This window comes from Prionailurus bengalensis, chromosome X, assembly GCF_016509475.1.
Source record: "Prionailurus bengalensis isolate Pbe53 chromosome X, Fcat_Pben_1.1_paternal_pri, whole genome shotgun sequence".
Lineage (NCBI taxonomy): Eukaryota > Metazoa > Chordata > Mammalia > Carnivora > Felidae > Prionailurus > Prionailurus bengalensis.
The window spans coordinates 88,237,058-88,259,660 of NC_057361.1; the positions used below are offsets into that span (position 1 = coordinate 88,237,058).

Consider the following 22,603-nt stretch of genomic DNA (forward strand, 5'->3'; position numbering starts at 1 on the left):
TTCTCAGTTAGGAATATGCATGTCTTCAGCAAACCTTTCATTCTTTCCTTCTAAACCCAAGCCAAGGAGCTCCATTATCCAAATCATGCCTGCTGCTCCACTCCCCGAGTTCATAGCTACCAAGCTTCCTTGCCTTAATCTATATTTAGGCATTTAATGTTTTAAGTAAAAATTGTATGTATTTAAGGCGAAGTGTACAACAAGATGATATGATACACGTATACATAGTGAAATTACTGTAGTCAAGCTAATTAACATATCCTGTCCTCACCCACTTAGCATTGTGTGTGTGTGTGCATTATGTGTGTGTATATGTGTGTGTGTTTGTGTGTGTGTGCGTGTGTGTGGTTGAGAGTACCTGAAATCTACTCTCTTAGCAGATACCCAGTATTAAATACGGTATTAGTAATTATAGTCATCATGCTGTACATTAATTTTACAGCTACATCTAGGTTTGCAGGGGTTTTTTTGTTTTTAGCTGCCAACCATTTACTTCAAACAAAATTCTATGAGAAAACCCAACATATAAAACACATAAAAGTACCCCTGCCTTGGTTAAAAGGGTACTATCGCCCATGAGACAGCTTCTAGGAGAAAAACTGGGCCTCTTTGGAACATGGTTTAAAAGATGCTTATCTAGGCTTTTCTCCTTGTAGTACAGTTGAGAAAATAAGGTCAAGCTTGCAAGGTATCAAATACTCATATAAATTAATGGAAGAATAATAAGAGAGCCAGAAGGCTTTTTCCTCCTTGGTAACACTATGTTTTTCTTTAAGCCTCATGAGTATAATGCCTCTGTCTTGTTCTATTTTACTTTTTTATTTTTAATTTTCTCTTTTGTTCTCTATACTTTCCATCCGTTCCCATAAGCATCCCACTATCAGGGGTTTGATATATATCCATGAATACGTATTTTACCATTGTTTGCTATGTGTTTTTTTTTTTTAATGTTTACTTACTTGTTTTGAGAGAAAGATAGAGAGCGAGCCGGGGGGAGGCAGAGAGAGAGAAGGAGACAGAATCCCAAGCAGCTTCCGCGCTGTCACTGCAGAGCCTGATGCAGGGCTCGGACCCACGAACCATGAGATCATGACCTGAGCTGAGATCAAGAGTCCGATGCTTAACTGAGCCACCCAGGCGCCCCGCTATATTTTTTAATTTAACAAATACTTATTGAACACTTGCCATAGGCCAGATACTCAGTATATAGTGTTGACAAAATAGATAAGTTTCTCCTTTTAACGAGCTTACTGTCAAGACATCAAGTAGTCCATAAGCAGCAGCAGACTTCCATAGATCCATCCAATAAGGAAACAGTGAGCCCCAATGCATATAGTTGATTATTTACACAGGCAGCATAAGCAAGATCAGTATAGTGTCATCTCCCTTTGCCCCACAGGACAACATCAAACTAAAGTGGCCAGATGACAGGGGACACGGGCAGTAGGACACTCTGTTGCTGAAGGGCAAACTCTAGACTGTAGCTGAACTATTTTATAGCCCTCATCTATAGCCAAGAGAAGGGAGACAGAAAGCCCTTCTGCCTTATGGGAACCAGGGAGTAGGGTGAGAAACGGCCTCCCACAAGATAAGGAGCCTCCCACAAGGTAGAAAGACAGATAGGAAACAGACTTGAGGCAACTCCTCACAAGACTGTCTACCTTCCCACATTCCAAGAGGATCACAGGATGTCCTGCCAAGACTTGGGGCAGGTTGTAGTTGAATCTTGCATATGTGGCCTATGGGGATAGTGCAAGGTCACTGGGGTGCCATGGCAGAGCCATCTCCCTACATTCACAGTCTACAAATAAACGTTTTTATCCAGACTGTTTTCACTTAACATGAAATAATAATAATAATAATAATAATAATAATAGCAAAGCAATTTGTATAATGCTTACTATGTGTTAGGCATTTCTCTGTAAACTTTGCATATAGCAAATCATTAATCCCCGCATTGACCCTATGAGATAGGTGCTCTTATTTTCATTTTACAGATGAGGTTGCTGAAGCACAAAGAAGTTAAGTGGCTTGCTTAAGGTCACACACTTAGAATCTGGTAGAACTATGATTTGAACCCAAACAATTTGAATTTGATAGAAGTGTGTATAAAGTGATATGGGTGCAAAGAAGTAGTCCAAGCAGACTTCACAATACAGGTGGCATTTTGCCTGGACATTTGTTTTTTTGTTTTTTTTTTGTTTTTTTTTTTGTTTTGTTTTAGCGATAAGAATTTATTTATTTATTTATTTATTTATTTATTTATTTATTTATTTTTAATATATGAAATTTATTATCAAATTGGTTTCCATACAACACCCAGTGCTCATCCCAAAAGGTGCCCTCCTCAATACCCATCACCCACCCTTCCCTCCCTCCCACCCCCCATCAACCCTCAGTTTGTTCTCAGTTTTTAAGAGTCTCTTATGCTTTGGCTCTCTCCCACTCTAACCTCTTTTTTTTTCTTCCCCTCCCCCATGGGTTTCTGTTAAGTTTCTCAGGATCCACATAAGAGTGAAAACATATGGTATCTGTCTTTCTCTGTATGGCTTATTTCACTTAGCATCACACTCTCCAGTTCCACCCACGTTGCTACAAAGGGCCATATTTCGTTCTTTCTCATTGCCACGTAGTACTCCATTGTGTATATAAACCACAATTTCTTTATCCATTCATCAGTTGATGGACATTTAGGCTCCTTCCATAATTTGGCTATTGTTGAGAGTGCTGCTATAAACATTGGGGTACAAGTGGCCCTATGCATCAGTACTCCTGTATCCCTTGGGTAAATTCCTAGCAGTGCTACTGCTGGGTCATAGGGTAGGTCTATTTTTAATTTTTTGAGGAACCTCCACACCGTTTTCCAGAGTGGCTGTACCAGTTTGCATTCCCACCAACAGTGCAAGAGGGTTCCCGTTTCTCCACATCCTCTGCAGCATCTATAGTCTCCTGATTTGTTCATTTTGGCCACTCTGACTGGCGTGAGGTCATATCTGAGTGTGGTTTTGATTTGTATTTCCCTGATGAGGAGCGATGTTGAGCATCTTTTCATGTGCCTGTTGGCCATCAGATGTCTTGTTTAGAGAAGTGTCTATTCATGTTTTCTGCCCATTTCTTCACTGGGTTATTTGTTTTTCGGGTGTGGAGTTTGGTGAACTCTTTATAGATTTTGGATACTAGCCCTTTGTCCAATATGTCATTTGCAAATATCTTTTCCCATTCTGTTGGTTGCCTTTTAGTTTTGTTGGTTGTTTCCTTTGCTGTGCAGAAGCTTTTTATCTTCATGAGGTCCCAGTGGTTCATTTTTGCTTTTAATTCCCTTGCCCTTGGGGATGTGTCAAGTAAGAAATTGCTGTAGCTGAGGTCAGAGAGGTCTTTTCCTGCTTTCTCCTCTAGGGTTTTGATGGTTTCCTGTCTCACATTCAGGTCCTTTATCCGTTTTGAGTTTATTTTTGTGAATGGTGTAAGAAAGTGGTCTAGTTTCATTCTTCTGCATGTTGCTGTCCAGTTCTTCCAGCACCATTTGTTAAAGACACTGTCTTTTTTCCATTGGATATTCTTTCCTGCTTTGTCAAAGATTAGTTAGCCATACTTTTGTGGGTCTAGTTCTGGGGTTTCTATTCTATTCCATTGGTCTCTGTGTCTGTTTTTGTGCCAATACCATGCTGTCTTGATGATTACAGCTTTGTAGTAGAGGCTAAAGTCTGGGATTGTGATGCCTCCTGCTTTGGTCTTTTTCTTCAAAATTACTTTGGCTATTCGGGGCCTTTTGTGGTTCCATATGAATTGTAGGATTGCTTGTTCTAGCTTCGAGAAGAATGCTGGTGCAATTTTGATTGGGACTGCATTGAATGTAGATAGCTTTGGGTAGTATTGACATTTTGACAATATTTATTCTTCCAATCCATGAGCACAGAATGTTTTTCCATTTCTTTGTATCTTCTTCAATTTCCTTCATAAGCTTTCTATAGTTTTCAGCATATGGATCTTTTACATCTTCGGTTAGGTTTATTCCTAGGTATTTTATGTTTCTTGGTGCAATTGTGAATGGGATCAGCTTCTTGATTTGTCTTTCTGTTGCTTCATTATTAGTGGATAAGAATGGAACTGATTTCTGTACATTGATTTTGTATCCTGCAACTTTGCTGAATTCATGTATCAGTTCTAGCAGACTTTTGGTGGAGTCTATCGGATTTTCCATGTATAATATCATGTCATCTGCAAAAAGTGAAAGCTTGACTTCATCTTTGCCAATTTTGATGTCTTGATTTCCTTTTGTTGTCTGATTGCTGATGCTAGCACTTCCAACACTATGTTAAACAACAGCGGTGAGAGTGGACATCCCTGTCGTGTTCCTGATCTCAGGGAAAAAGCTCTCAGTTTTTCCCCATTGAGGATGATGTTAGCTGTGGGCTTTTCATAAATGGCTTTTATGATCTTTAAGTATGTTCCTTCTACCCCAACTTTCTCGAGGGTTTTTATTAAGAAAGGATGCTGAATTTTGTCAAATGCTTTTTCTGCATCAATCAACAGGATCATATGGTTCTTCTCTTTTCTTTTATTAATGTGATGTATCACGTTGATTGATTTGCGAATGTTGAACCAGCCCTGCAGCCCAGGAATGAATCCCACTTGATCATGGTGAATAATTCTTTTTATAAGCTGTTGAATTCGATTTGCTAGTATCTTATTGAGAATTTTTGCATCCATATTCATTAGGGGTATTGGCCTGTAGTTCTCTTTTTTTACTGGGTCTCTGTCTGGTTTAGGAATCAAAGTAATACTGGCTTCATAGAATGAGTCTGGAAGTTTTCCTTCCCTTTCTATTTTTTGGAATAGATTGAGAAGGATAGATGTTATCTCTGCTTTAAATGTCTGGTAGAATTCCCCTGGGAAGCCATCTGGTCCTGGACTCTTATTTGTTGGGAGATTTTTGATAACGATTCAATTTCTTCGCTGGTTATGGGTCTGTTCAAGTTTTCTATTTCCTCCAGTTTGAGTTTTGGAAGTGTGTGGGTGTTTAGGAATTTGTCCATTTCTTCCAGGTTGTCCAGTTTGTTGGCATATAATTTTTCATAGTATTCCCTGATAATTGCTTATGTTTCTGAAGAATTGGTTGTAATAATTCCATTTTAATTCATGATTTTATCTATTTGGGTCATCTCCCTTTTCTTTTTGAGAAGCCTGGCTAGAGGTTTATCGATTTTGTGTATTTTTTCAAAAAACCAACTCTTGGTTTAATTGATCTGCTCTACAGTTTTTTTAGATTTTATATTGTTTATTTCTGCTCTGATCTTTATTATTTCTCTGCTTCTGCTGGATGCCTGGACATTTGAAGTCCATAATAGTTTGTCAGGGTGGAAAAGCTCTCCAAGAAGAGTAAGCAGCAGCATGAGCAAAGGCATAGTGCTATGAAAGCATATGATGTGTTTTGAGAGCATTTGTGATGTTCTTGGAACCCCAGAATGCACTGGCATGGCGTAATACAAGATAAAAGAGAATAAGCAGCTTGGAGCTAGTTGGAAAACCCCTTGAAGGTCATACCGTGTGCTTTGGACTGATTGCGTCCCCCTGAAGTTCACATTTTGAAGCTCTAACCCCCACTGTAATGGTATTTGGAGATGGAACCTTTGAGAGGTAATTAGGTTTAGATAAGGTCACAAGGGTGGGGCCGGCGTGATTATATTAGTGCGTTTATACAAAGATACCAGAGAGCTTGCTCTGCTTGGTTTCTTTCTGGGCCATGTGAGCACCCTGTGAGAAGGCAGCTTTCTGCAAGTAGAGAAGAGAGCTCTCACCAGAAACCAACCATACTCGCACGTCTGGCATGCTCAGAATTCCTGTCTGTAGTATTGTATTATGGCAGCCCCAACAGACTAAGACACCGTGAAATGTGAACTTTTGTGGGCATTAGAGTTACTAAACATCTTAAAGCAGGTGAGTTAAACAATTAGATGTGGTATTTCATAACAACTCTAGTGGCAGATTATCGTGGAGAATTTGGCAGAGATGATGGTAGGAGATGAGTGCGAGTTAGGCAGATTGGTGTTAGGAAAACCAATTGATAGACAATATCACTAATTCAGGTGAGAGAGGTAGGCCCCTGGAGGGTGGCAGTAGGGATTGAGAGCAAGGTAAATATTTAAGAAGTAGTATTGATAAGATTTATTTTTTTAACGTAATTTATTGTCAAGTTAGCTAACATACAGTGTCTACAGTGTGCTCTTGGCTTCAAAAGTAGATTCCCATAATTCATTGCCTACATACAACACCCAGTGCTCATACCAACAAGTGCCCTCCTCAATATCCATCACCCATTTTCCCCTCTCCCCTGCTACCCCATCAAACCTCAGTTTGTTCTCTGCATTTAAGAGTCCTTTATGGTTTGCTTCCCTCTCTGTTTGAAACTATATTTCCCCTTCCCTTCCCCCATGGTCTTCTGTTAAGTTTCTAGAATTCCACATATGGAAAGTTGTCAAATGGGATATGTACGGGAGAAATAGGAGTCAAGAGTTCTAGTTTGGATAACTGGGTAAATGGTGATGACATGAATCAAGACAGGGGAATGTAAAGTGGTTTGTTTCCGGATGGTAGTCTTAGAGATGGTTTTTATTTCTTTTTGTTCATCTGAATTTTACACTTTATTTACAATTACCATTTATTACTTCTGGAATAAGAGTAAACAGCTTTGTTTTTGGTATGGGGATCAGGAATGCAATGCAAAAGAAAGAAGACAAAGTTCTAAGAGAAATATATTAAGTTTGGGTTATATTGAGTTTGAACTGCCTATAAGAAATCTTGCTGGAAGTGTCCAAGGCTGTTAGAAATATAAATCCATGTGAAACTCAAAGACGGGGACTGGAGATGTTGATTTTCAGAATTGGGGTTCTCTGAGGGGTTAGAATATACTACCACAGAGTACTGGCTTTGCATTGGGCTTGGAATAAAGGATAACTGATCTTAAGTAGCACATGTATGCTTGGAGAGGGGGAGGCATTGAGAGGGACACTAGGAAACTTGCAGAAATAGGACTGAGGACAGAATACATAGCCCTTGGGATGGGGTCAACATTCAGAGACAGAGTTCAAACAGAGGCACTGGAAATTCTCACTCCAGTTCCAAGCCAGGTATCAAAAACCAAGAGGAATCAGATCAATGAAGTGACGTTGACTCTGGGTCATGGCTTTAGAGATAAAAACAATGTTGACGAGAGAAGCCAAACATGTGTAATAGAAACAATGTGGCAAAGAATAGGGAACAGCCTACCCTTGAGAAATAAGGCTGACTGAAGTACCTGACCTCTTGGATGTCAGTTGGGGGCCATGGAAAAAGGAACTTCAGGTGTCAAAGGTATGTAGGAAGATAACCTGTCTTCCCCCAGAGGACTACTCATGGTAAGAAGGAGTATGTGTGCAGTGGGGAAGTAGGTCAGTGTATTCCCATTTTCACCCATGTGTGTTGAACAGCAGATTATTTCTAAAAGCCAAAAGTAAATGGGGCTAGAGTTATTGATATTCTGCCAAATGACCCATTGTTTGTTCTAGAGGATGGGAAAAGCAGCCTGCACATAGCTTGATACTCTTTTTGAGCAATGGATATATAATATTTTGGCTCTTCTGCTTTAATGCATCCATATTGATAAGGGGACATTCTGATGTGACCTATAAAACAAGCCATTTAGTCTGTTTCTTTTTCATTATCACCTCCTTCACAGGGATATGAGCCTTACTCCATCTCCAAGTCTCACTGAGAATGAGGTGAGAGTCAGAGATGGGATAGGAGTCAGTCATTATCTGGCAGACACAACCAGGAGTCATATGTTTATCACACGTATTCATCTCGGAAAGCGCTACCAATCATTCTGAGCAATGTGTCTGCCTATCTTCTGAGAATCCACTTGTTTCCTGAATGGTCTGCTTCTCAAATCCTGATTTTGCTCTTAAGGTTAAAATAGTCATACTTATTTACTTCTAATGAATACATAGATTTGGCTACATGATAATTGAATGGATTCTCTTTTCCATATAAATTCTAGAGGATGGACACATTTTTTTGCAGGCTTTCTGATTATGCTAACCTTATTGGATTGGTTGCAAATTAGACTGTGTTTCAGGGAGACAGATATTTGAGCTGTAATACAATTCCTTATTATCAGCTCTAGGCAGCACAGTAAACCTTCAATTAAATTCTAATAGTAATATACATATATTTATAGTTAATATCCTAGCATTCTTTCATAATGATGGTAGGGGGGTGGATACCTCCTTAAAAGTTGATCTAATTGTATATATTTAATGTATTTCTTATTGTGAAAGTTAGATGTATTTAAATTTTTAAATACATTTAATACATAATACATAATGAGAGAGTTAGATGCAGAATGCACATGGGGTGAGAAGAGAGAGAGATGGGGAAGAATTTGAGATGGGCTTAAGGTCAGGTATGAAGTAAGAGTGAAAGATGTCTTATACATATTACTTAGTTAAAAAATCAGTAATTTTACATTCTGATGATGCCATTTTGAGGCGGTTTCATCAAAATGTCTGAATCACATGTCTGGAATCCTTGAACCAGAAGTGGGAGAAACTTCTGAATCCATGCAAGCAGATTGACAGACTGACCCTTGGAAAATGTCAATATTTGAGGGATGGATAAGGGAAGAGAACACCTGGGTTTTAAATGCTCTTGTGTATGTACCCAGGAGTGGAATTACTGGGTCCTGTGGGAATTGAGATGCGACATTTTTAAGTAAAATCTTACCAAACCAATAAATAGTCCCATTTTGTGTGTGCGTGTGTGTGGAGGCAGGGGTGGGTGTGGGGTACGTAGGGATCATGTTGTTATTTCTCTTGTTGTATTAACGACTTTTATGGACTCCTACACTTCTCTAGGAAATGTGGAATAGGAGTTTATACCAGGATACTACAAATGGCATCACCAACCCACACCCAACATGAAAATTAACCACTTTTTATTCAAAGTGCCCACTGATATAAAGTCCGTTGAAAGTCCCCAACCTTAGCAGGTGCACTAGTATGCACCTTCAGACAATGAAAGTTACAGGCAAGGAACCTTAGTTCAATTACAGATGGTTACCCTTGGGCTGCTCATTAAACTTCTCTGCATCTCACTATCTCCATCTATAAAATGGGGATAATCCTGCATCTCAAGATTGTAATGAGGAAAGGGCCTAGCCATGCACACATAGCTGGAACTTAATAAATATTAGCTCTCATTTCCCCATACTTCCCTACCCTCTTCAAATTAACTGTTCTTCAAGACAAAAGTATTTTTCTTCTCATTTTCTCTTTCAGGTTAAAATTAAACTGCCGAATACAAACCCTTCTGAAATTCAAATTGATATCCAGGAAATGATCCTTGACCTTCGCACTCCTAATAAGTGAGTAAAACTTAGAATTAGAATAATGTATTAAAATATTAATGAATCTATAATCAATATTCTTAAAGTGTACATTGTTATTTTTCATCACTCCTAAAGTTTGACAAAAAGTGAAAAAGTGAGTTATTCATTCAGATGTTTGATCTACATAATATAAATATATATGTATATATATTTTTTGAGACACCTAAAACACCTAGTTTTTTTCTGCTTTGCACCCGTACATTTGGAGTAGATTGCTACCACTAAAATACAGCCTTTGACATTCAGATATGGTTTACTTATCTGTGAGGAAAAATAACTAGAGATGAAAATCTCTTAAGTTGTAAGTCTCGCTTGTGGCTTTTTGTACAGAGATGCCATAAGAGAAGCAATATCTTTAAACTTTCTGGTTACCATGGGACTCTAAGGTTCAATTTGACTGTATCCATCTAAAAATTAACAGAAAAGTCTTGTCATCAATTCCTTAAAGCAAAAATTCTAACAAATTGGGGTGCCTGGGTGGCCCAGTTGGCTGGATGTCTGGCTCAGGTCATGATCTCACAGCTGGTGAGTTCGAGCCCCACATCGGGCTCTGTGCTGACAGCTCAGAGCCTGGAGCCTGCTATGGATTTTGTCTCCCTGTCTCTCTGCCCCTCTCCAGCTTATACTCTGTCTCTGTCTCTCTCAAAAATAAATAAACATTAAAAAAATTTTTTAAATTCTAACAAATTTATCACTAGCTTCTCAAGTAGTATAGATACATTTAAAAAGAATACAGGTAATAATGGCATAATATAATTAAACATTTTGATATTTTCAAAATAGTCTTCTTATTACACAGGTTCAAATTATGTTTCCAAAATGCAACACATACAGTAAGATTCTGATACAAATGTTTATCTGAAACCTGGACAAATCAGTCCCGTCTCTCAAAAACAAGTCCATAAAGAGGAAATCAATGGAACCCGGTGTGTGATAGATAAAATATCTAAATATCTCCTTGCTTGTTTCACTTTTAATCTGAATGTATGCTAGTAAGCACACTTTGGTTGACTGCAGTGGCTCTTTCTCTGTTATTCACGAGCGTTTCAAACTGGGTGTGGTAAGCAGTCAGCTGCTGGCACATTTTCTTTCTTCCATTATCAGTATCAATAATCTTCCCCTGTTGATCTTAGGGTTTCAAAAAAATAAAAAGTAGATCCCTCATACAAAAGACTTCTATGTATAAACGACCCAATGTACATACATAGCTTAACCTTGATTTCTATAGTAGATGCATTTAACCCAAAATGATCTACCCATGGATATATATCAAGTACTTTCTCATTTCTTATGTAATTTCAAAACTATATTCTCATGAAAATTGCCTCCTGTTATAAAAATTTCATCCACTATTCCTACGATTTACTTCGAGGAGCAGTGTAATTTTTTCATTCTTATTATATATGCTTTTATTCTTCCACACAACCTCTGCAAGGAAAGTTGCTTAAATTAACAGTTAATCTTCCATGATATTGGTGCGCTTGTTAAAAACACATACATATCTACACACCGTGGAGTTAATTTCCATTCTCCTAGCAGTTCTCCATCAATCTTCAGGCAGCTGCTATGCTGCCACTCCAGATATCTATCAGAGCCCACCAAATGAAAGACTCACACAGAGATACTTGTCCATGTAGAATGTAGACTACACTAGAGTTTTGGGATCATAATGTTCTTATATATTAAATAGTGCAGAGAGGTGCTGTCTCTTAAGAAAAAAATCATTAATTATGATAGAAGACTGAAGATAGGCTGTTATCGTTTTTGTCATTTTTCCTTAACACTTGCACATTCTTTGGAGCCACGCTATTATCTGAAATTGTGTTATTGGAAATGTGACTTGTTTTTGAGGTTATTGGTATTCACATATACTTTCTTTAGTTTCTAACTTTGACAGCATATCACACTATGTTTACTCACCCCTAGAGAGAGAAGAGAAAACCTCCTGTTCATGAATCTATAAGGCAGAACACGTGAATCTATTTTAACTGAATTGACTGGTAAGATCAGTCAAATGACAGTCAATTGCATTAGAACTATCAATAAAACCCAGATTTTTAGAATTATACAACCAAAAGAAATAAAGCAATGTCTTAACTTCTTTATTTTTTAAAAAATCATTGTTTTTGCACGTTGATTCCCAACATGGAGTAGACAGAAAGGAGGAAAGATAGGGGAAATTGGATAATTTCCCAAGGACTTTTATCTTCATATGAGGTTTCACTATTTTTTGAAGTGTATTCTAAGAATATCATAAATGAATTCCTTGAATGTGATAGTAAAAACATATTGTAAAGACAAGTATGAATTAATTTTTGGTTGAATGCTGTTTTATTCTCATCTTTGCTGTGCTCCTTTAATTCAGACTGATTGAGAATTGACTGATACTCAAACTCAAAAGATGTTTTCAAATTGAAATACTGAATGCCAGCTCAGTAGCTATTTCTTCACTTTCTTTGAAAATAGTTATGTCTCCAATAGAAAACGTTTAAAAAGTCATGTTTTTTAAACCCAAATATTTATTTTTTAATTTAAATTTTGTTAGTTAATATACAGTGCAATATTGATCTCAGGAGTAGAATTCAGTGATTTCATCACTTACATACAACACCCAGTGCTCATCACAACAAGGGCCCCCCTTAGTCCCCATCACCCATCTAGCTAATCTCCCACCCACCTCCTTCCATCAACCCTTAGTTTTTTCTCTATCATTAAAAGTCTTTTGTTAACTAACCCAGAGATAAAATCATTTATTAACTACATAAAATAAAAACTACATTATGTGAATATGCACAGAACAAGGTTGTCCTGTATTTAAATCTCTTGCAAGGAACATCAACTTGACTTTGCTAATATAAATGTAAGGATGTAAGTCTCTAGAGTTCACTGTATAGATAATTCTTTTGTCTTTACTTTCATATATTATCATTCACTTTTAAACAATTTCTAATGAAAAGTAACACTGGATAAACATTTGATCAGTGCCTAAACTGTAGCTTCTTAAAAGCAAGTATACTATTGGGGCGCCTGGGTGGCGCAGTTGGTTAAGCGTCCGACTTCAGCCAGGTCACGATCTCGCGGTCCACGTGTTCGAGCCCCGCGTCGGGCTCTGGGCTGATGGCTCGGAGCCTGGAGCCTGTTTCTGATTCTGTGTCTCCCTCTCTCTCTGCCCCTCCCCTGTTCATGCTCTGTCTCTCTCTGTCCCAAAAATAAATAAAAAAAAAATTAAAAAAAAAAAGCAAGTATACTATCAATGTAAAGGCAGAGGGATTGAGTTTAAATGTTTATTCATATTTGATAGTACTAATGTGTTCTGGGTACTCAAATGTTATTTTGCTTTTCATTCATTTATGTATTCACTCAACAAACATTCATCAAGTCTCCTGCTACAACTGGGGGGACATGAAGATAAGATATAGTCCTGTCCTTCAATGAATTGTACATGGATAAGTATTTGTAGAATTTTATTTTGTTTATATATAAATCTCAATCCAGATATTAGGCAGTAAAACAGACTAGACAAAAATACTTCCCTTCTCCTAAGAGCCTAAATAAGTTGCACAGTTTCTGTTCAAAATTTTAGTATTTGAAGCCATACTACTAAGGACTAGCCAGGAATGCAGGCATAGATGGATCATTCCAATGGCCACTGTCTCTGCTGATTTTATTGCTCTCTGGACAGAGAAGTGCACATTATCACTGGAACGCCTTCTTCAGCTGATTTATAGTTGTCTTTTAGTGCAATGAAGCTACCACCACTGAGCTTTGCTTTATTTTTAAAGTGAATATATTATCATTTGTAGAATAAGGTATAAAGCAAATCTAACTCCAGCTCAAACTATATTGTAAACAACTTTAAAAAGATGGACTCTAAACACTTTTTGCACCCACTTTTTTGAGATGCCAAATATTACATGATATATTAAAATACATCATGAGGGGCACCTGGGTAGCTTAGTTGGTTAAGTGCCCAACTTGGACTCAGGTCGGGATCTCAAAGTTGGTAAGTTCAAGCCCCACGTTGGGCTCTGTGCTGACAGCTTAGAGCCTGGAGCCTGCTTCGGATTCTGTGTCTCTCTCTTTCTCTGCCCCTCTCCCTCTCACACTCTGTCTCTCTCTCTGAAAAATAAACACACATTAAAATTTTTTTAAATTTGAAATAAATACATCATGATATCATTACTTCTGGTGGAGAGAGATGTTTTTCCTACTACAAGTATCTGGAATAGAACAAGAGTAACAGGAAATTTCTCTTCTAGAGAAATGCGATCACACAAACATGTGTGATAAATACTTTTAATGAGCCCAGTTTCCTAAACTTAGGTCTTGCAAATGAGTGAGGAGGCAATCGGTTTTCAAGAGTTTGTTTTCAAATACTAGTTCTTTATACAAGGATTCAATAAGTACCCCTAAAAAATACCAGATTCCTTTACAAACTTGGATCCTATACCTTTTAAAAGAGCTTTTCTGTCCACTTTTTATAGAGATACTGAAGGCTTCTTTATGGAGAATGTGAGGTAACAAGTGCTTCATGAATTTAATTTTCTTCAGATACCAGCATGTGCCGACCCCATGCATAATTCAGATTCATACCACTATGACAGAATTATGGATGGCTCAGCCCAGCAATGCAGCTAAAGCATACAGCTATCTAGCAACGGAGCCCCACAACTGCAAAATAAACCCAGCAATCTCTCACAGGGATTTTTGTCAATGTATAGTAGAAAGAACCAGAAGCAAGCACAGAGAAGCACTTTCATTGATCTAGTATTAAAATCATTCCAGGCCTGAATTTCAATAACTATACATGTAGTAGAGACTCAGCCTGAGGTTGCATCAGCAGAATTATTATAGAACTATTCCAATTTTCAGATTTGTATCAGTTAGTCACATTCCATGTACACATAAGCATGGCTGGCAACATATCTATCCAACCAACTTAGAGTTGCAATGGCTCTGCTCCTCTGCCTATAAATCAAGTCCGAGAGTATGTTTATATAATGCAAAATGAGGTCAATCTTGAAAAAAGAGTGGGGGTATCAAAACCCCTGCTTGTATTTTTAAGGCCAAAAAGGCTGATATATTATGGTGTTAATTTGGCATATTTTTGAACTCGTACTTACAGTGTCTAAATATTGTTTTTTTTGGTTCCTAACCTTTTGATGGTATATATTGCTTCCCGTTATCTTATTAAAAGTGCGATCAAAACCACACTGAAATATCACCTCACACCAGTCAGAGTGGCTAAAATGAACAAATCAGGAGACTATAGATGCTGGCGAGGATGTGGAGAAACGGGAACCCTCTTGCACTGTTGGTGGGAATGCAAACGAGTATATCCACTGTGGAAAACAGTGTGGAGGTTCCTCAAAAAATTAAAAATAGATCTACCCTAGGACCCAGAAATAGGACTGCTAGGAATTTACCCAAGGGATACAAGAGTGCTGATGCATAGGGGCACTTGTACCCCAATGTTTATAGCAGCACTTTCAACAATAGCCAAATTATGGAAAGAGCCTAAATGTCCATCAACTGACGAATGGATAAAGAAGTTGTGGTTTATATACTAGATGGAATACTACTTGGCAATGAGAAAGAATGAAATATGGCCTTTTGTAGCAATGTGGATGGAACTGGAGAGTATTATGCTAAGTGAAATAAGTCATACAAAGACAGATACCATATGGTTTCACTCTTATGTGGATCCTGAGAAACTTAACAGAAGACCATGGGGGAGGGGACGGGGGGAAAAAAGTTACCAAGAAGGAAGGAGGCAAACCATAAGAGACTCTTAAAAACTGAGAATAAACTGAGGGTTGATGGGGCGGCGGGGGGGGGGGGGGGAGGAGAGATGGGCATTGAGGAGGGCACTGGTTGGGATGAGCATTGGGTGTTGTATGGAAACCAATTTGACAATAAATTTCATATTAAAAATAAAATAAAATAAAATAAAAGTGATATCTTCTTGATATTACTTTAGGAAGTTGATTCTAGGTTTTTTATCTTGTCTTATTTTGTTTTGATTTTTAGGAAGCTGTTGATAACCCTTCCCCACCCTGTGGAATGCAACAGTGCCAAAGCTTTCTATATCCTGGAGACTGAGACTCTTGAAGTCGCCCTAACAATGAAAAGAGACTTGGATTTCATTAACTTCTTCTGAAGCTTCATGAACAAGAAGGAAACATGGTAAAACAGCACTGCTAAAAAATTTTTTAAAAAACCTTTGAAAAATTGGCAAATGTCTCCTATCTTTTTTATTATTCTGACATAATTCATAAAGGGTCTAAATTCAATTCTAGTGAGTTCCTGGTCATTTACCGTCATTCCTATTACTCTGGTGGGAAACACTGTTTTCTTATATTCATAAGCTATTCCATTTTTTTGGTGATAGCTGGATAGAATTTGCAGGTTAACCAATTAGATTACTGCATGGTCAATTCAAACTGAAATATGACCATGAAATGGTTGGTCCACTTATTTCAGTAGTCTGAAGAACTTAAGCCAATTAATTATACTATGATACAATCAGTTCCATTGCAATTGGTCATTATTATGCCAGAAAAGTTTATTTGGCTGCCTTCTCATTGATTTGATCAAATGATTTACAGTATTCTCTGGTTAGGTTCTCACAATCGTGGGATGTACAAATAACAAAGGATTATAAATAGTTTGGTACGCCATCCTAAACAACATGTTTTACTTGAATAAGAAATACTTCAGAACACACAGTGTTATTTAGCTTCCTCAGTCCTGCTTTCAGTGTCTGGATCTGGTTAGGTTAAAAATCTTCTTCCTTTTGTGCACTAATAATTACTAACAGTACCTTTTGGACTACTGTGTGTATATTTAGTATTGAAATCCTTGACATTTAAAAGGAATATAAAGAAAAGTGTGGTGCATTTACAAAACCTGTTCTCTTTCATTTCTTATCTTTATTCATAATTGGGCATACCTATTTTTATGAGTTATGTCAATGCCCCCTGCCCCTTCTGGACTGTATTGCTGAAGTTTATTTCAGAATTATTTATGAATAAATCTTATTTTAAAGCTCATGTAACTAGGCCTCACACATCACTGTAGAACTGTGGAGTTAACTGGGAGTGAAATTTTGAGAAGAGATGAAAAATTGAAAGATGTTTATCTTATCTAAGTGAACTATTAAGGAACTAAATAAGCAGATATTTTCCAGACTTACGTATGTAGATAACTACCAAGCCTCTAGTTTGTAACTAGATCTAATAGAAGGAAAAGACTGAGATTTTGGCAAAAATAGTTGTGTTAAAACATTGAGCTCTTGGGGCGCCTGGGTGGCGCAGTCGGTTAAGCGTCCGACTTCAGCCAGGTCACGATCTCGCGGTCTGTGAGTTCGAGCCCCGCGTCTGGCTCTGGGCTGATGGCTCAGAGCCTGGAGCCTGTTTTCGATTCTGTGTCTCCCTCTCTCTCTGCCCCTCCCCCGTTCATGCTCTGTCTCTCTCTGTCCCCAAAAAATAAATAAACGTTGAAAAAAAAAATTTAAAAAAAAAAAACAAAAAAAAACAAAAAAAAAACATTGAGCTCTTGTAGAGAATTCACCATTGAAATCACCACCATGACATTCTTCTGTGGGGGGCAAGAATTGAGGGTGGGATTAACTAAAAGGAACTAGTGTCTGTGAATTTAAGTCCATGATGTTACAAGAACAAAAAAAGTGTCCTACTTTGCTTCCTCAGCATCTTTTTTCAAGGCTGTATTTTAAAAATTTAAGATTACACCCTACGGTGTAAACTCTGGGGCAAGCCTAAGCAGTAACCAATATTTTTCTTCTCTAGAGAGCAACAGTGAGTCAGTGGAAAATGTATCTCTTTTTCCTATGTACTGGCTCTAATTACAAAGACCATTATTATTCAAGCTGACTGAATGTGCACAAGTTGTCCCTGGAAGAGAAGATAGAGCATACCCAGGCCAACTTGAATTGGGCTTTGGTTTTGTGGTACTGTATCAATTATGTAATGAAACAGAGCTTCAAGACAATGAAATGCGATCCAGTAATTTATACCCATCTGCGCATCATCCTACTTCAGTGTCCTTGGCCTCAGAAGTAACAACTTTGTTGTCATTGTTGTTTTGTTTTTAAGCTAATTCCCAGGACTTTCTTCCTTTAAAGGGGAATAGTCCAGTAAAGCAAATGTAGAATAAGAAGACAAAAAGGAAATTCATCTTGTCAGCATTTTTTCTTTTTTTTAATGTTTCCTTATTTCTGAGAGAGAGGGAGAGGGAAAGAAAGAACACAGTGGGGGAGGGGTAGGCAGAGAAGGAGACAGAGAATCCTAAGTGGGCTCAGCGCCTACAGTTTCTGCGCTGATGGCAGTGAGCCTGATGTGGGGCTCAAACCCATGAACTGCAAGATCATGACCTGAGCCAAAGGCAGACACTCAACTGAATGAGCCACCCAGGCACCGCTTTGTCAGCATTTTTCAATGAATCTTAGCCATAACCAGGAGAACTGGAATTTAAAACCACAGTTGTGGCATATCATTAGTCTTCTCCTTTATGAACTTCTTTGCTTCATTTTTTGGTTCCATAATCTCCAGTAGCACCACTTGTGAGGATTCAATCATTCATTCATTCACTCATTTATGCATTCTTTCAACAAATATTCACTAAGCGCTTACCAAGTTCCTGGCACTATATCAGGTGCTGGAGATACAACAATGAACAAACCAGATGGGGTCCCTGTCCTTACAGAGTTTATCAAGGCAGATGAACAATAACCAAGTAAACACATAAACATGTATTTTCAAGTTTCTTTTTATTGGTATGAAAGAAAAGAATGGGTGCTTTTTAAAAAAAAATTTTTAATGTTTATTTTTGAGAGAGAGAAAGAGAGAGAGCAAGCATGAGCAGAGGAGGGGCAGAGAGAAAGGGAGGCACAGAATCCGAAGCAGGCTCCAGGCTCCAAGCTGTCAGTACAGAGCCCAATGCAGGGCTCAAACTCATGAACCTTGAGATCATGACCTGAGCCGAAGTCAGACACTCAACTAACTGAGCCACCCAGGTGCCCCTGGAATGGGTGCTTTGAAAATACCTATCAGAGAAACCAAACTTAAGTCTGGGGAGTGAGAGAAGAAAAGGCTTCCTTAAGGTTCTAGCCAAAACATGAAGAATACTTAGGACTTAGCCAGGCAAAGACAATATTGGGGTACAGAGAGCAGCATGGCTTCCAGGTACAAAGGGTAGCAAATGTGAAGACCCAAATGGAAAGAACTTGGAAAGTTCAAGGAAATGAAAGCTGGTGTGGTTGGAGTAGGGTGAATCTGGGGAGTGACTGGAGGTAAGGTTGGAAATGTAGGCTGGAGCAATGTCATGTAGAACCTTGCAGGCCGAGGTTAGGAAACTGGATTTTATTCTCAGTGCTTTGGGAAAGAGACTGTATTAGGCCACAATGAAAATGAGATCGGCTATGATGCTATTGCAATAGCCAGCCAAGTTATTATTCTACACATTACCCTAAGTACAATTCATTGTTGATTTTTTTTTCTAATTAGAAAAACTATGTATATGCTTACATGTTCCAAACAGGAAAATTTAACAACACAGAAAAGCTATTTAAAAATAAAGCAAAGCTGGGGGGCCTGGGTGGCTCAGTTGGTTAAGTGACCAACTCTTGATCTCAGCTCAGGTCATGATCTCATGGTTCAAGAATTCAAGCCCTGTGTCCGGCACTGTTCTGACAGAGCAGAGCCTGCTTGGAATTCTCTCTCCCTGTCTCTCTGTCCCTACCCCACTTGTGCTCACTGTCTCTAAATAAATAAATAAGCGCATAAAAAAATTAAAAATAAATAAATAAAAATTTTAAAAAGCAAAGCTAAAAATCACCTGTAAGCTAACAAACCATGAATAACCACCTTTACCATTTTTAGTGTCTCTTTTTGACATTTTTTTTCAATGTGTAACATAGATATTATTTTTCCCTAAATGGGATAATATTGCACAAACTGGTTTTATAACTTACTTTCTTTTAATTTCCAAGTAAATTCTTTTTTTAATTTTTGTTTCTTGGAATTCTAATTTTATTGCAGTGTGATAAGAGATCTATGTGTGCTTTTTAAAAAAATTTTTAAATGTTTATTTTTGAGAGAGAGAGAGAGTGCGCAAGCAAGGGAGAAGCAGAGAGAGAGATAGAGGGAGACAGAGAATCCCAAGCAGGCTCTGTGCTGTCAGCGCAAAGCCAGATGTGGGGCTCAAACCCATGAACCATGAGATCATGACCTAAGCTGAAATAAAGAGCTGGACACTTAACCAACTAAGCCACCCAGGTGCCCCAATCTATGTATATTTTTAAAGAATGAGTATTTGGTAAATATTGGGTATAGAATTTTATATGCATCAATTGAAGTTTTTGTTAATGTTTATTTTTGAGTGAGAGAGAGACACAGAGCGTGATTAGGGAGAGGGGCAGAGAGAGAGGGAGACGCAGAATCCAAAGCAGGCTCCAGGCTCTGAGCTGTCAGCACAGAGCCCGACACAGAGCTTGAACTCACAAACCACAAGATCGTGACCTGAGCTTAAGTCCGGTGCTTAACAGATTAAGCCACTCAGGCACCCCAAAGTTTTTTTTTAATCGGCTGGTCAAATCTACATTCTTATTAATTTTTGGTCTGATTTCTCTATCAACATGGAGAGGTATATTAAAATTTTCGTCCTATGATAGATTTGTTGGTATCTGCTCGTAATTCAGTCAAGTTTTGCCTTATGTATTTTGAGGCAATATATTTAGGTGCAGAGAGATATAGAACTGTTACATCTTCCTGGTGAATTCTTTCTATTATCAATATACTATGACAGTTTATCCTTAATAATATTTGTCACTTTGTATGTTTTGCATGCATTATATGTTTTGTATGTTTCTATATTTAACTTTAACATACCTACATCAATTTTGGTTAGTATTTGCTTGGTTTGTCTTTTTCCATCATTTTTTATGCCCTTATGTTTTAGGTGACTTTTATGAAAAGAATGTAGCTACATTTTGGATATTTAAATGCAAACAATATTCTGTCTTTACACTCACAAGTTTTACTCCAACCACGTTTATATTTACTAACGATATATGTGGATTTATTTATATCCCCTTTTCATGGGATTTTTCTTATTCTGCTTTTTTTCTACACTTTTTTTTCCTTCTTTCATGACTTTTTTCCCATTAGTCAAAAATTTTTTTATTCTTTTTTATCTCCTACAGGTTTGGAAGTTATACATTTTGGTTCTTTCTTTTCCTTTTACTTAAAATGTCTAAACCGTCTCAAAGCTCTGCCCTCCCTTAAAACATTTCAAGGACTTATACAATTTTAACAAAACCATACCTCTCCAACTTTGCTTTTTTTAATTTTTATTTTTTAATCATTTATTTATTTATTTTGAGAGGGGGTGGGGAGCAGAGAGAAAGGGGAAAGAGAGAATCCCAAACAGGCTCTGCACTCTCAGTGCAGCCACCTGGGCACCCCTCCAACTTTGTTTTTATAGCCCAAATTATTCATCATCCTCATTTTTTTTTACAACCAATGCTTATTTAGAGCTATCCACATGTTTACCAATATCTGGCTCACCATTCTCTTTTCCACATCAGTGTTTCCTTTTTGAAGTAAATATTTCAGTATTTCTTTCAACAAGGGTTTGTGAATTCTTGATCCTCTCAGTTCATTTTTGGAAATGTTTTTACTGCTGTCACTCTTGAATAATAATTTAGCTGGGGAAGGGGGTGCCTGGCTGGCTCAGTTGGTAGAACATATGACTCTTCATCATGGGGTTGTGAGTTCGAGGCCCATGTTGGGTGTAGAGGTTACTTAAAAATAAAATCTTTTAAAAAATAATTTAGCTGGGTTTAGAAATCTAAGTTGACAGATATTCTCCCTCAGAACTTCGAAGATGTCATTTACCTGTATTCTGGCTTATATTTTGTAATTTCGAAGTTGGCTGTCTATCTCGTTTGGATGTAATCTTTTTTCTCGTGTAGTTTTCAAAGTTTTTCTCTTTGTTTTTGGTGTTCTGCAATTTGACTATAACATGTCTGGATAGAAATTTAACTTTATTTATTTTATTTGGTACTTGTGCTTCTTAAATCTTTTATCAATCCTGGGAAAATCCTCAGCCATTATCCCCTTGAATGTTGCCTTTCTCCAATTCTATTTTTCTTCTGGAGAGCCTCTTAGATTAATGTTTCACCCTTCATTCTATCCTCCATGTCATTTTGCCTCTCCATCATATTTTCCATCTCTATTTGTTCTTCATACTGGGCAATTTTCTCAAATTCCATCCCCCCTCCCAGCCTGCTCCGTGGCTCTTAGGATTCCAAACTTGCTGATGTTCATGTCCACTGAACCTCACTTGTGTTAGATCATTTATTCTTGTAGTTTCTTATTGCAGTGTCTTCCTTAATGGGTTTTTTAAAAAATTCTGTGAAACTTCTGTGGTCTGTGTTGTGGGACCATCCATTCAAATCAGTTCTACCTTTACTTCCACCAAGAGCATCAGGGTAAATGTTCCTGGTAAAGCAGATGGTATATATTACAACCTAAAACCATGTGAGTTCCAAGCCTGTGCTTTAGTTCTCAGAATTTTTTTTTCTTCCATCTCGGACTCAGATAGAGACAGATAAATTTCCTTGTTGTTTCCCTCTGTTAAAGATGAAGATTTTTTTCCAGTCAAACATTTACAGAGAGTACAGCCCTTCCAGGGGAACTTTATGATGGTACCATTGGGCCAAAGACCTCATCTCCTGTCCCTGTGGGTTTTTTTTAAAGTTTTTATTTTAATTTCAGTTAGTTAACATACAGTATTACATGAGTTTCAGGTATACGATATAGTGATTCAACAATTCCATCACCCTGTGCTCATGACAAGTCCACTTCTTAATCCCCATCACCTATTTTACCCACCCATCTTCCACCTCACCTCTGGTAACCATCAGTTTGTCCTCTATAGTTAAGTCTGTTTCTTTGTCTCTCTCTGTCTCCGTCTCTGACTCTGTCTCTCTCTCTCTGTTTTTCCCTTTGCTTGTTTGTTTTGTTTCTTAAGTTCCACATATGAATGAAATCATATGGTATTTGTCTTTCTCTGACTGACTTATTTAACTTAGCATAATATTCTCTAGCTCTATCTATGTTGCTGCAAATGGTAAGGTTTCATTTTTTATGGCTGAGT

General features: G+C 37.8%; 1 protein-coding gene across 1 annotated transcript in view; it reads left to right on the top strand.

The window, feature by feature from the left end:
- The window catches only part of DNAAF6 (dynein axonemal assembly factor 6), a 34,580-nt gene extending 18,863 nt beyond the window's left edge, over positions 1 to 15,717 (top strand). The window contains exons 6-7 of the mRNA XM_043570081.1: positions 9,315 to 9,400; positions 15,455 to 15,717. Coding sequence (XP_043426016.1) covers positions 9,315 to 9,400; positions 15,455 to 15,584 — 216 coding nt within the window. The 3' untranslated portion in view covers positions 15,585 to 15,717. The remainder of the gene's footprint in view (positions 1 to 9,314; positions 9,401 to 15,454) is intronic.
- Positions 15,718 to 22,603: the final 6,886 nt, after the last annotated feature.